Source organism: Biomphalaria glabrata, chromosome 10, assembly GCF_947242115.1.
Source record: "Biomphalaria glabrata chromosome 10, xgBioGlab47.1, whole genome shotgun sequence".
NCBI classification, from domain to species: Eukaryota; Metazoa; Mollusca; class Gastropoda; family Planorbidae; genus Biomphalaria; species Biomphalaria glabrata.
In genome coordinates, this window is record NC_074720.1 from 25,196,161 (window position 1) to 25,212,155 (window position 15,995).

Sequence of the window (15,995 nt, forward strand, 5' to 3'; positions counted from 1 at the left end):
AAAGATCAAAGAACTAACAGAGCCAAACAGAAAAAGGACGAAAAATGGAAAATTCTAAGAGTTTGTGTAATAAATACACACACAACAAAAACAGGATTTCTATTTCTGCTGATAACTGGCTAAAAACTACCTTAAGTCTCGCTACGTCTAGGTGTCCCTGGTTCAGCTGTACAAAATAAAACAATTAAAGCACTAGATCAAACACAGAAACTTTTAATAATCTTTACTGCATATCACACAAACTGGACTCTCTCTGACAACTAACACACTTCCGGACCTTCGCGCAAATGTAAAAATATATTAATAATAATAATAATCTTTATTGTCCGTATGGAAATTTGTCTTACAATTTGTGCATTACACCAAACAAAAAACATTATAACTATAAGAAACCAAAGTGTACATTCACACCAGACGCACTTATAATTTACATGTGACAAAGTTTATATCAGATTGTTCTTATTTAATGATTTGATTGCCAGGGGAACAAAAGAGTGTTTGTGTCTGTTAGTCTTTGTCATCGGTGTCTTGTATCTCTTTTGTGATGGTAAAATTTTAAAATCCTGACACAAAGGGTGATTCTTTCTTTCGAGGATATTGTTAGCTTTTTTATAGATGTTTGTCTCACACAACTGCCCAAATGGGGTTTGTTTTTTGCCAATGATTTTACCAGCAGCATTTAGGATTCTATAAAGTTTATTTTTATTTTTAATGCTCAGATTGCCATACCAGGCAGTGATATTGAAACTTAAAATATTGCAGATGTGAGCGTGATAAAACATAGCCAAGGCCTTTTCGCTAACATTAAACGATGACAGTTTTCTTAGTAATCGTAATCTTTGCTGCCCTTTTTTGCTGAGATAATCAGTATTTGCAGTAACATACAAACACATTCATCCGTGACAATGGATCTTGACTAAGATCGATACAAAAGGCTAAAAACTCTAGCTATAATCTAGACTTTGAAATGTCCAGATCTAATCTAGACTACTGTTCAAAATGACTAACATAAACAGAAATTTTTTTTTATCTTTGTTTGTAGTGCAGTTTACGCCATGCTAGAGAGAAGGGAGAGAAGCCTTAATGCAAAGATCTTAGAGCTGTTTCTAGCCAGATATTGCCCGCGTCCCTTAGGTCTTAATTTGCGTATCATTGATATTGTCACTGATATAGTGTATTAGAAACAATGTTAAAAAATAATAATAAGTAAAGAGAATGCGTGAATATAAAAATATTATGAAGGGAGATAAAAAAAAGCAACTAATATACCTAATCAAGACTTGTAAGTTTTCTGTTCGGCGTATGCGGGTCTACAAAACTCAGCAATTGGGCTAAGTTGCAGATATAGCGAACGAATGTATGTAAAAATGCTTTAGAAAAACAAATGTGAAGGTTAATTTGATTAAAATATGAAATGAATGGACTATATTTAGTATATTCATGTGTTAGAGTATAATATCTTTGCGAAGAGTAGGTCTATCATCTTAGACTTGAATTAGATGTAGTAGATCTAGGGTTCGAGAGATTTTTAGTAACCTTTCGGTCGCGCGATGAATGGAATATTTAGTACGTCAGGACGTCTAAATTCACAAATATAAGGAATGAATTTATGTAGGCCTGAACATGCTTCTGAAACACAAATTTGAAGGTTAATTTGATTAAGTTATGAAATGAATGGACTATATTTAGTATTTTCATGTGTCAAAGTTAAAAACTATCTTTGCAACGTGTTGTTCTTAAAATTAGATCTACATATAGATCCCTTCGATCTTGTCTCATGTAAACATGGCTATAATGACCTAGATCCATGAAGTAGTATTACTTTCCTAGAGTTGGGCAACTATTTTTTTAGAGTCTTAAACTTGTTTTATGGCTACTTTATATAAGTTACGGTTCCAGTTAGTACCCAGGGACATTTTTACTAAGTTTTATAAAGATTTGTTAAACGGTTTTGATTTCTATGAGGGACATACATACATACATACGCCTTACTTTATGCTTTATATTATAGATGTAGACAAAATGTCGGCCATTCACATGTTTACGGATTTAGAATTATTTGGTGATCACACCTGTGCTTGTGATGTTAATGCTCTAAAAATCTGTTTAGATACTCACACTTTCTTTAGAATTTTAAAATCTAAATATGTGGAAACGTCTTCAAACAACTTCTTAGATTCAGATTTTTTAAGCGTTTATAATTATGTGATAATAATGTGTTTTGTTATAGAAACATCACAAAGAGAAAACTAGTACCTTTTAGAATTATAATAAAAGAGTACAAGATTAAAAGAATAAATTATATTTATGTATAATGTTGTTTCGTTGTTTTTTTGTGTGCCATGGCTAAAGGAATATTGTTGATATGTCATATTGATATGATGGAATATTGTTGATATTATGATGGTCCTCTCATAATTTCGTTGATTACATATTAATCAAATATAAAAATGAATAACATGTATTTATTTTAGACAATGTTGATAACTATTAATTACAAATAGTACAAGTTAGAATATATCTACGTCTATATCTATAACTCTCTCTCTCTCTCTCTCTCTCTCTCTCTCTATATATATATATATATATATATATATATATATATATATATATATATATATATACTTAAAACACGTTTTTCATAATGGCTTAAATTAGTAAATATTAACATTACTTTTTTTGCTCTATCATGTAATAATTTGTTTTACATTTTTAAAAAGTAGGCCTACATCTTTATTTTTTTTCACATATGCAGCTAATGACTAATATACCGAAAAATAGTGCTGGATCTAACAAATTTACAGCAAAGTCAAGCATCATATAAATTGTAATGTTAAAAGGAGTGGTTAAAATACAGATTGCATTAACGCCATGGAATTTTATGCCACCCAGGACATATACAGATAGATATTAGAAGTGTCCAGAGATTTGACTGGGGTTAATAAAAATAAAGATCATTTGCTGACTGTACCACAAACCTATATATATATATATATATATATTATTTAGACTGGAAAATGGAAACAAATTCTTATCATATACATATATATATATAGATTTTTATGTATTAATCACAGAAATATATATATATTCTCGCAAATTCAAGAAATAAAGCCATTTCCTGTTAGTTTCCATTAAGATAGTGTTTTAATTATCCTAGATCGAAATAATTCACGTCTATTGATTTTAATCATCTTAAATACATCTGTAAATACATTGATTACCTAGATCTTTTTAGATAATGTATCTAAAAATGGGCTTTGTTGCTAAGCATAAAAATTATATATGTGTCAGACGCGAATAGCCCAATTTTTCAGTAAAAGAAATTACAAAAGTCATTTCTCTATAGAAGAAGTTACGAAGGCTATACAAAATACAACCACAGACCTATATATACCACAATAAATATAGGTTTTTTATTAGTAGTTACGATTTATTTAGGTTGGTGCTGTTATACTATAACATACCAAGTATTAGAGTTTAGAAACACCCAGGTTCGTTTCTTGCGCAACGCTATTAGCTAACACCGCATATCATCTCTCCATTAGTATATTTAGATCTATAACCTAATTCTAGTCTAGATCTATATATAAAAATCGAATAGATCTAGTAATAGTATAGATTCTATCTTGAGACTAGATTGCCGAGTCTAGCCTATGCTATGCATATAGTCAGTTTTTATTAGAATAAAGTCTAGATATTACTAAAGACTTAAGTTTATTAATTATTAGATATAGGCCCTAGACATAGGACATAGATCTAATAATACTGTAATACATTTACTATACTCTATACTTAATCTACTAGACTAGAGATCTAGGCCTATCTATAGATCTATCTATAATCTAGTCAATCTATATCTATACAATATTCATTATAATACTTCTACTTATTTAATAAGTTTGTACTTAGACTAGATCTATTATTGTTTATTAATAGATTTACTTTTCAATGCCTAGACCTAATAACAAAATTGGTAAGGATATGTCTAATGACTATTTTTTATTATAGTAATAGCCCGACTATATCTAGATCTAGACTGTACTTAAATCTAGTCTAAAATAATGACTGTCTAAGACTCTAAATGATTAAGACTTTCACATATAGGTGTTGTTAATAATACGGCATGTCGGCTGAAGTAAGCTGTATACAAAGTATACATATATAAAGTGATTTTTTTTTGTAAAAAAATAGATGATGTACTTAGTGATAGATTGCCTAACTTTCAACTACTAATAAATTAACAATTAACGTTGAAATACAAGAAAAGCAATAATTTTTCCCGACATTGAAAAAAGGTGCCGGTACCCCGTACCGGTGCGTACCGTCACAAAAATATATGTAGGCCTATATCTCAATCCTATTTCATTTCATTTTTTTTTTTTGCGGGGTTATTGCTACTTAATACATTGATAACCGGATCGATTCATATAGGGCCTAAGTATACAAGCAGGATCTCGAGCATTGGATGAATTTTATTTTTTTAAATACAAAGTTTTATGGAAGAGGCAATATATTAGTTGTTTGAAGTTAGTAACTTCTTAAATTCAGGCTAAAAATATCGAAGCCTACATTTTTACACTCATTTCTAAACAATTAGAAGAGATGGACTGACTCATAGTGTAGCTTGTGTACATCTGCAAAAACACAAACTCAGTTAGACTTTCAAAACTATTAAAAGAAAAACTTGTGATTATTTTTACTGTATAATTCTATTATTATTCCTTTTTAGAATTAGGATATAAACAAAAATTTGCCACATGACTTTGTCTAACATAAAAAAAATAAACTAACGTCTATTTATGCAGTTATTTATAGTTACCTAGTAATATAAATATGTTGAACTAACACGTACATTCATCATAATGCTGCCAATATTTACAAAGGCTGCTTGGAGAAATCAGGTATACCCATTAGGAGAAAAAACGACCCCTATACTCAAGAAAAATTTAAGAAACTAGAACAGACACAAAATAAACAGTGACATTCATGACAAACTAATATTCAAAATTGATTAGAGTAACACCTTTTTAAGTAATCATTTAAATTGTAAAATCACTACAATTTGTTTTCAACATTTATTTTGTGTATGAAATTGTGTATCGGAAAATGCCGGGTACTTGAAATAAGCTAGTCCTACAAAAACAACACAGATCTTGGGTAAAATACTCATCAAATAAAGTACTGTAAATGTGTAGTTTCACGCGCTAGTTTCAGGTCTTTTCTTTTTATAGCCTCTATCGGGTTATATCCCAACTACCCGTATTTTTGTGCAGAATTTTTTTCTCTACCAGGCACACTTAAAATTATAGCATAATTTCAATTTAGTTTAATTTAAAAAAGAGAACTGAAAAATGCAAAGATATATAAGGAAAAAAGCAACTTCCGGCCTAATTTGTGATTCAACTTTTTAATCAAAGAAACGAAACGGAATAGTCCAACATAGCCAATTGCAAAATAATAATTATGGGACGAGAGTACTCTTGTTCCGTTGTTTAATTACTACATCTAGATCAAGATAGATCTCAACATTAAATTATATGTTACATAGGGTTGAATACAAAAAATAATTCGTATAACTGCTCAACAAAACAACGCCTTGTTTCAACTTTTTAAAAACATTTTCACAACATTTTTTGTAGTGTTTAAAGATCTCTATGTCCAGTCTAGATATAATATATATATATGGGTCGGTGGACTGTACACTCGTTACCTCAGGAAAGTTGAAGCAAGTTCCTATTGAATATCAAGCATGTCATTACTCAAATTGTTGCAGTGATCAGCCTTATTAGGGCTCTATAAAGTCTTTAAAAATATTCAGAAAGACAAAAATATAAAGGCACTTTCTTGTTCCTTATGCTAGTACACGTTCGTACGAGTGTTCCTTCTTCCATAGTGCTATTTGAGCAGAGAACCGGTTGCATGAATCAGGAAAGTCAATTGTCTCTAATTAAAATAATATTAATATTAATAATATTAACACATGTCTACTCATAGGTCGTAATTTTACTTTTTTAAAGATAAGAGAGATAAGGAGAGAATAAAATCTAATTTATTCGACTTTTAGGCTTAAAAGCCTAAAAGTGTTCCATGACACTTTCCACAGGCTGTCAAAGTACAAACACGTTTTCTTATTGACGTCGTAAACGTAAAAGACAAAATGATGTCTACAAATGATAAATAGATGATTAATATGGATCGATTTGCTTTCTATTTATGATTCATTTATTATTTATACTTGGTCCATTAAGATATCATTTTTTAATTACTTTTCTATCTTCATGTTGTCATTTCGCTATAAAGTATTGATAGGAATTGAACTTTCTTTTCAAACCAGCGGCAAGAAAAAGAGAGACAACCAGCTGTCTGACGAAGAAAGACTTAGTCTTCTTAGAGCTTTAATCACAAGGGCGGCACAAGAAAACACTTCGTCATAGGTTGGTTGTGATGGAAACAAGAATAGAGTAATGACTTATACATTTAGGTGTACTTTTCTTGTTCGCTGCTTTCTTTGTTCATGTGCTAATTTAATATATGACATAAGTTACAGCTAGACGTACTATTTTTAAATTCAGTATTTATAAAGTACTACATTGCCAGAAAACAAAATAAACAGAAGACCATAGGGTTCTCTAAATTTGTTCATTATTTCTAGTCATTTAGATTGTCCATTGTTTCAACAACAAACTCTTTTTCACGAGTTCAACATCAGAATTCATTCCCAAAGAATCAATACAAAAACAGAGGTTCTCCACCGATCCACTCAAAATGAAGTCCATAGATAATGCATCACAAAGAATCTAAGTCACTGTTTATCCTACTAAAAGTCTCAATGCCATGTCTTATAAGTTGCGAAATTGTTTTTAGTTTTCTGTATTTTATGCAAGTCGAAAGATTCAAAGAAACTTTATTATCAAGGTGGACAAAGAAAACGCTTTAGAGACACCCTCAAAGTTTCTCCGAAAGCCTTCAGCATTGACCCAGCCACCTGGAAGACAGCAGCACATGAAAGAGCATCAGGGCTTCGCGCTGTGAAAACTGGCGCTCTAATTGCTAAGGACAAGAGAACAGCGCAGGCAGAAGAAAAACGACAGAGAAAAAAAAAGCAAGGCCAATGACATTAACTCAAGCTGGAGTAGCCTGCCCAGTGTGCAGCCAAACATTCCGGGCTCACATAGGTCTCACCAACCACAAGAGGAGGCACAAATCCCCAGTGCAAAGCCCTCATCAACCTGGATGACAAAAGTGGTCATCATCGAACCAGGATGGACGAACTATATATATATCCGCGGACACTCGTCAAGCATAAACGTTCGCAACAATGGCGTTCGATCCTTGTTATATGAGAAGCATAAATAATAGTTTTGAAATATGTAAACTAGTTGGATATGTAGGTAGGTATGCACTGTACATCTATCATACAATAAATGTACCTAGATGTTGATCGAAGAGTTCTGATGCCTAAATTCGGGATGGGTAACTTTGTCAAGCACTTCTACAGATGGCGGGGGTCTTTTTACATTATTCAGAACTTGCAGATAATTCTTTAATAATATTGTACATAAATTTATTCCCTGTATGTAATACAAGGAAAATGTCAAATATAAACATGAACTTTCTTACAAAGTAAACTTACAAAAACTTACTCTAGAATGATAATAGTGTTCTTGTTTCAGTCCGCCTAGACCCCGCCTGGTCTCCGGTGATAAATCCGGCCACACCCGTTCGCAAAACGTTGGTCACACACGATACACCAACCCACACTGCCAGTTTGTTTATAATAGATACTAGACAGATATAACCCTCTACCCGTGGGTCTTAACTTGCGTATTGCTGATGTAGTCACTGATATAGTGCATTAGAAACAATTAAAGAAAATAATAATGTTATAAGTAAAGCGAATGCATGAATTCATGAATAAAAAAATATTACGAATGGAGCTAAAAATAGCTAATTGTTCTGAATTTACGCGATATAAAGAATAGAGTTGCATTCATGTAAAAATGCTTTAGAAAAACAAATTTGAATGTTAATTTGATTAAAATATGGAATGAATGGACTATAATTAGTATGTTCATGTGTTAAAGTATAAAACTATCTTTGCGAAGAGAAGTTCTATCATCTTAGAGTTGAATTAGAGTTTTAGACCTAGGGATAGAGAGATGTTTAACATTTCGGGTAATTTCTAATAATAGAATGTACGTCAGGAATTCTAAATTCGCAGATATATGGAACGAGCTTATGTAAAAATGTTTTGAAACACAAGTTTGAAGATTAATTTTATTAAATAATGAAATCAATAGACTATATTTTGTATTTTCATGTGTCAAAGTAAAAAACTATATGTGCAAGGTGTAGTTCTTAAAATTAGATCTAGGTCTAAATCATTTCGATCTTTTCTAATGTCAACATGGTAAACATGGCCTAGATTCATAAAATAGCATACTTTCATCGAGTTGGTCAACTTTTTTTTTTGAGGGTCTTAATTTCTTTTAGGGCTACAATACATAAACTACGGTCTAAGTTAGTACCCAAGGAACTGTTATGCCAAGTTTTATCAAGATTGGTCAAACGGTTTTGATTTCTATTCGGCACATTCATACGCCTTACATTCTACTTTATAGTATAGACTAGACATAATTTACCAGCGGCCCACGGGTCTTAATTTGCGTATCACTGTCGATAAAGTCACAGAGTTTTTTGGAAACAATAAAACGAAATAATAATGCTATAAGAAAGTGAATGCGTGAATTAAAAAATTGTATTAATGGAGCCATCAAAATAACTAATCGACCTAAATCCATTTTTTTTTAAAAATAAAACCATTTGCTTGTTGGTCTACATATATTTAGATCTAGAGTCTAGATATTATTATAAAAGATGTAGATCTACTATCGTAAGTGTGAATTCAACGGCCCAAGAAGCTTATTAATTATTGTATGTTTGTATATATAATATCCTCCATATAGAGCCTCATGTAGCCTGTCCAGTCATAGTATGTTTACAAAGCGGTGTGCATGACACACGAAGGGGTGACAAAAAGCGATAAAATATATTTTATAATAAAATCGAACGCGTGAATGTAATTGTTTATATAACAGTACCAGGTGACCGAGCCTCGCTCGGATGAATAATTTGTTAAGGAAGGATTAATATTCATTTTAGGAATATTTTTTATAATTACGAAAAGTCCTCCTACAGTCTAGAGCAGTGATACCCAACCTTACACAGCCTGCGGGCTATTTTGATTTCCGACACTCGTGTCACGGGCCACAGATAACTGAAATAGAGAATAAATCATTTTAAATTGTTTTATAAAAATCCCTTGGCTCCAGTAGGCCTAAGTCAATTACGTAACAAGTGTCTCAGACGTCTTATAAACTGAACAAGTTTTTCTACAAAATTAATGCTTGTAAATATTGTGATACTACACAGCAATTGTTTTCGGAAATGTGCAAGGTTTATGTAGACAACACGGCTTAGAAATCTTTTGTATGTATTGCTCGAAATTTCTCAAGCATGGAAGTCTGGCTTTGTAAGTCATTAGTTCCAGTTGGTGTCACTCCTCAGCGGCAATTGAAATGATTTCGAAATCTGCTGCTCTGTCATTTAGTTTTGAATGAAGATTTTCACCAACATCGTCCACTCGTTTTGCAATAGTCATGCCAGAAAGGCGGCACAGCTTCAAATGCATTTTTTTCAGGCCGATTTTATTCCATCACTGCTAGCCAGCACTTTTTTTTATGCTTCATTTCTCTTCTTAAAATGTGAGCAACTCTGTAGCCTCCATTACAGTCGATTCATTTCTTGACTTCTTGGTAAATATTTTCCTTCATCGCTCAACACTAGACGTAACTTAGCGACTCTTTTCTTAGCGGCTCAAGCCGACAGTGCCTCCATATTTTTGTAATGCCTTGTTATGTTATGTTCTTTAAAACAGCCTCACTTTCTGTACAAATGAAACATGTTGGCTTGTTAATTTAGATTTAATAAAGATCTGTCCACTTGTCCTGGAAGTTTTAACATCCAATTATCTTTTCTTCGACACTCCCATTTCATAAACGTACAAATGTTACATGGAATGGCACCAATCATGTTGATGTCAGAAGTACACGAACCAAAATAATGCAGAAAAGATGCGCTGTGTTACACACATGAGATGTCAAGGACACAGCTAGCTCAAGACAGCCGCGGAATCGTCCAAGACTCTAAAATAACTGTCAATTCTTATCGCCAAAACAAAAAGTGTTCTTATAGAAACAAATTAACATGAATAACTAACAAGACAATAGATTAGTACATCAAAGAATAGGTGAGAGGAGAGTCCTAACATAGAGAAAATAAATTTTTCAGCCTTTTTGTTTTTATATTTGTTTTTTATTTTCTACATTTTGTGCCGATGTTTTGGCGGGCCGGTCAGAACCACGTCGAGGGCCGGATATGGCCCGCGGGCCTTAGTTTGGGCATCACTGGTCTAGAGAAACCACAACTCACGTCGTGTCGTTTTACAATGTATCTTTTGCGTAAACTATTTGGGTTATTATTGGCTTGGAAGAAAGTGTTTGCAGTGTAACTTTTAAGATGGTTACGTTCTGACATTTAATATTGCAATTAATATATTCATTATGGCTTTAGTACAAAGCATCAAGTGATGCAAAATCTTTACGTTATAGGGGTAAAACGTGCACCTTGTAACAAAGTAAAATAGCACATTTTATTCTAAAAGACTTAAAAACATCGCGTTAGTATTCCAAAGAAGTGTTATTGTGGGGCATCTCTGTTACGCTGACCACCTTTCAGCTCATTAAAAAAAAGTGCCCTGCCCAGCGTGACTGACGGACTATAAGAAGTTCATACCATTTCGCAAGAATATCGCTGTTTTTAGTGCGGCCTTGCCACAGTATGTCTATGATGGTGTGCAAATATCTTTGGTGAAGGTGTTCAAGAAGTCTTAGTTGCTTTCTATAAAGTACTCATGTCTCAGATCCACAAAGTAGGGTTGAGATAGCCGCTATTTGGTACTGATTTTTTGTAGACAGGCGGAGTGATTTATTTCACATTCTCGCTTGGAGGTTTGATCACATATCAACCTCCCTTTAAAGCAATGCGTCATTTGATACTATGCTTCCCAGATATGTGAAGTTATCTATCACGTTAAGGGATGTCTATGCGCGGTGATCTTTGGGTTGAGCAGGTTTTATAGGGTGATATCTGGTACATGATTTCTCCGAACTTTCATAAGCCCCGCGCTAAATTCTAGGTGTAAATCATTAAATTAAACCATTATAACTTATAATAGGGTTCCCGTGGTCTCCTTGTTTTCAAGGAACTCCTGGAAATCTCCTGAAACTCATAAAAATGTCCTTAAAATAGACAAAATTGTCATTTTGGGGTGTCAATCAATAAGGTAAACGCCAATCCTACGTGTGATAAAAAAACAACAGCATCGTCAGCTTTCATTCAATAAAAATGTAATGCAAAGACGAATTTATTTTCTAATACAAAATCTACATTTTTACTTATTATCCGTATCCCTACCCTGATTGGGCCGCGCGCAATCCATTTCACATAGGACTTTTTGGACTGGGTTCCGGGCGTTCTTTCCATCCCAACCCCGAGTGAGAGAAAAAAAACAACAAAAGCTCACCCAGGGAAGCCCGGCCGGGCCTGGTTCGCTACTCGTACTTAGCCTATCTAGTTTCCACTACTAGACGTTTCCACCGGAGGCGCCACACTGAGGCAACGGGTAGCTGGAATTCCTCCGGAGTGGTTGCGTTTGTGTTTTAAAGTTATTCAAGAAATATTACAATGTATTTGAATTTTCATGTTTTTTCAATAAATGGTGACAAAGTTAATTGCATTATTTATGTGTAAATGTTGTTTTCTAACCTGTATATATCTATAGAAGTTTCATAAATATTTTTATACATTATTTAAACTTGTTGTAATACTGCATACTTAAAAAGTATAATAAATAATAATAAAATGTTTATCATTTTTGTTTGCAGCATATGAATTCAAAATCTAATTATCCATTGATCTAATGTTTCCTCTATGTATTTGTAATATATATTTGCGTAAATTTTTATGTTAAAAATATATCTACCTTTTTCCTTGTAAGAAAGACATGAGTTTCATATTTCACTAACTTTTGAATTAATCACGATAGAATAAGACCATTTTTCTTCTAGTGTGAATTGATTGAATATTTGTGAATCAAGTGCCTAGGACAGATTTAAAAACATTCTTAATAAAAAAGTGATCTTTAGTGTCAGTGGCCATATCTGATTGGTACGCACTTGTTCGTTGGTCGTTGTGGTGGACACATGACACCCTTGTTAACCGTAGGCAAAAGAAACATGACATTTACACTCTTTACTTTTTGCCAATTTTAATTGGTTTTAATTTAACGACGAAGCCCATGAAATGTTGAAAATGTTATCTGAGATTTATCATTTCAGACAAGCGACTTGAATTCATTTTATCTGTGATTTAGCATGCCAGTCATGTGAATAGGATTTATTTTATCAGGATTTAGCATATCAGTCATGTGAATAGGATTTATTTTATCAGGATTTAGCATATCAGTCATGTGAATAGGATAAAATTTAATCCTTTTTATTTTTGTTTCTTTTGTAGGTCGTGATGCTCCTTCCTAAAGTGTGTAAAAGTCAAGACCAAGAAAAAAAGGAAAAATAAAAGGGGGAATGTTATTATCTTGTTTGATTTCAAAAATAGCATTTATACATTTTATTTATACATTTTAATCATGTACAATTTCTCTAGAAAAATTTCTTCCTAATTTGGTAACAATCAATCCAGAATGAATCATTTTAAAGTATGAAATCTTTTTTCTATGTGTAGAGTTTGAACATTGTAGAAGTTAGTCATAGTGTCAATGTGTATCTAGCTTAAAGAAAAAGGAATTTCTCCTTAAAAATTAAATTATTTCGTTTGTATGCATTATCAAATGTTTATGTTACACAATAGCATAGTTTTTCTAACGTATGCTGATTTTATTTAAATTTTTAAAATATGTTTCTGTCCAGAAAAATGCCTGAGTTTGAAGATGAGAAACAATAAACAGTGCAGTTGATAAAAAGACTTTTATTTTCTTCACATGAGTGAAAACATGATATTTCAATTAAAATAATAGGCTATATAATAACTACAAGTAATAGTAAACTAAAATTGCCAATCAATGCTATAAATTATGAGTGCCACGTAATACAGTATTCCTTTTTGTTGATGTGCTCTCTTTTAACTTTGGACTTTTCTTTCATCATGGACAGTGGACTTGTGCAATGCAGCTACACTTACTAGCTACCATATGTAGCCTGATGGACCAATACAAAGTCTCTTTAAAATCTGATTAAAATTCTGATTAAAACTGATAAGACATTTAAAATAATTTCTGCACAATTATAATATACGTACGCACCTACAAAAAAGTTTGATTCCTATGATATATTACAATAATAAATAAAAACATACATTCTCTTTGTAATTTGTTTTCATTTTGTATATTTGTCATATATGAAGAAATAGGTATTTATATTAGAAAATAAATTAATAATTCCATTTTACTTTCTGTTTCAGCTTTCAAAAGTTGAAACCATTGGTTTGGATAAATGTTTGAATTAATTATTGCCAGATGACAAGACATTTTATAATTACTGAACATACAATTATTTAATATTATTATCAATATTAAATCAATAACCTGATGGTTTTGTAAATAAAGTCTTGAATAAATGCATCAATAAAAGTGATCTTTAAGTCAATAAAACCTTAACTAGTAATGAACTTTTTGTGTGACTTAATATTTGTTCAGAAGGTCACTTAACGTGTGGGGAAGATACAAAGAATATTTTATTTGCTTCAAATAGTTTCAACTGTGGTAAAAAATTATTTATTAGTTAGTTAAGGACCACAAAGAATTGCATTGATATGTAGTACTTAGTGTAGTAGAGTACAATGATCTTACTGAATGTGATATCAGGCAGACCAAATATTTCAATAAATAATGTACAAGATTCTAATTTGTATATTAATATGTAATGTAATATCCTCGAAATAAAAGTATTAAATAAATGAACTCTGTATCCTACAACTTACATCTTAGTAATATCAACTCCCTCAATACGAACTTTGAATAGCTCATCGTTAGGATTCGGTCCTAGATTTCCCTCACTAGAATCACATTTGGGAGTTAGATGAAAGAGTTGTCGAAATTTGTTTAATCTGGTCAAAGCTGTCTTACCAAGAATCGATTTGTTGTGATGATTTAAATCTGTAATTCCATTAATAGACACTGACCTGTGCATGCCTATGTGTTTTACCTCTGGTGTTTCATAGTGACCATCATCTGACAAAAATCCTCTGTTATCAAAACCTGTATGCAAATTTTTAAATGATATAATTTAAAAAAAAAAGTTTTAGACACACATTTTTCTTCATGTAACCTGCTACTATAAATTGTGGCGTTTCTTATGACCCAATTATCATTTAAAAATGTGAATGTACACAAGATTAGATTGTGCATGGATCTGTGCTTTGTTATTCCAGAGATAAAATGGAATTGTTGCAACTCCACAATCTCAAAGAAAAAATTAATTCCATGAGGCTGTTATTTTCCCTTTCATCAAATAGAATTATTGTGAGTTATTTCAAATATAGAGTCTATTTGGGGTTTGAGTTTGAGTTTTGAATTTTTTGGCACATCGGCACACTTTAGGCCATGTCGTGCTCGTAATTCCTAAAAGGTCACTCTCTCTACATACCACAAGAGCTAAATTTTATTTAGTTAAGTTATTAAAAACAAGGTCTATTCACAGTTAAAATAGTAAAGGTAGTAAAAATTTAATAATTTAGTAAAAATGTTTTGTAAATATTATATGTTCACAATTTCACAAATCCAATCTTCGTAGGCAACCCCACCTACCGGACAAAGCCCAGTACCTTCCCAGGGTGGACATTATCGAGCAGTGTTTTTAAGTTGTGCGCTCAAAAAAATTTCCCCTAATATCCTGGTATCTGAGGCAATCAATGAGGATATATTCCACGGGGAGACGAGAATCACAGTACTCACAAAATGAGGACATAAAGGAGTGCGTGATGTAGGTGTGGTCAATCCTAAGTCTGGATATGGTCGTGCTCCCACGCCTTGTCAGACCCTTAGATGTGGGCCGCCATCTGACATCCGCCACAATCTGTCTGTTGTGGGTCTCAGCTTCCCATCGATCCTGCCATTTTTTATAGGTGGCAGATGCATTACTCTGTCTCAAGGTCCGAGCAGGGAATTTGGGTTCCTGTCACCGCTTGATTTAGGGCTCTCTTTGCTTCTCTGTCTGCCGTTTCGTTTCCCTCTATGCCCACATGGGAGGGAATCCAGATGAAGGTGACATCCCTATGGTCAGATGTTATTTGGTCCAAAAGCATTAGGCTCTTATGTACCAATGGAATGTCAGTCTTTATCCGCCCTAAAGCATGCAATGCAGATTTGGATAAATTTTCTCATTTCTGATGCTTTGACGACCATATGTACAAGCATGTAATTTGGCCGTAAAGATGGAGCATCCATCGGGGAATCAACGGGAGATTGTTTTGTTCCGAAAGGAGCAAGCACACGCGACCTTTCCATCCATTTTTGATCCATCAGTGTAAATGGTGCCACAATCTCCGTAGCTCTCCTACGGTTCCCTAAAGTGGACTTGTAGTATGCTTGGGTCTGTATTTTCTTTTTTGAAATTAAGAAGGGGTACATTTAATTTGGGTTTATTCAACAACCGAGTAGGGTTCTGTAGGATTTCTATTTTGGAAATTTGGTTTAGTGGGTGGGGATGGATTCTCTCATTCTGTATGACGTTAGGCCTTCGATTGTATAGTTCTACATCTGTAGGGTTAAATATGGAGTCGAAAGCAGGGTTCGTGGGGTTGGATTTTAGCTTGACTATATACTGCATTGCAAACATTTTCATTCTTATGTCCATGGA

General features: G+C 32.8%; 2 protein-coding genes across 8 annotated transcripts in view; one reads left to right on the forward strand and one right to left on the reverse strand.

Annotated features, from left to right (window-relative positions):
* LOC106057786 (uncharacterized) overlaps positions 1-13,502 on the forward strand; it is a 144,034-nt gene extending 130,532 nt beyond the window's left edge. For 2 of the 6 annotated variants that reach the window (XM_056044952.1, XM_056044955.1), the window contains 2 exons: positions 6,338-6,464; positions 12,640-13,502. In XM_056044952.1, the coding sequence (XP_055900927.1) occupies positions 6,338-6,437 (100 nt within the window). In that variant the 3' untranslated portion in view covers positions 6,438-6,464; positions 12,640-13,502. Of the gene's footprint in view, positions 1-6,337; positions 6,485-12,639 lie in introns of all 6 variants that reach the window. The other 4 variants (XM_056044951.1, XM_056044954.1, XM_056044953.1 and 1 more) reach the window with 3 other exon arrangements.
* LOC106070894 (putative ammonium transporter 1) overlaps positions 13,092-15,995 on the reverse strand; it is a 114,456-nt gene continuing 111,552 nt past the window's right edge. For both annotated transcript variants that reach the window (XM_056044950.1, XM_056044948.1), the window contains one exon: positions 13,092-14,395. In XM_056044950.1, coding sequence (XP_055900925.1) covers positions 14,115-14,395 — 281 coding nt within the window. In that variant the 3' untranslated portion in view covers positions 13,092-14,114. The remainder of the gene's footprint in view (positions 14,396-15,995) is intronic.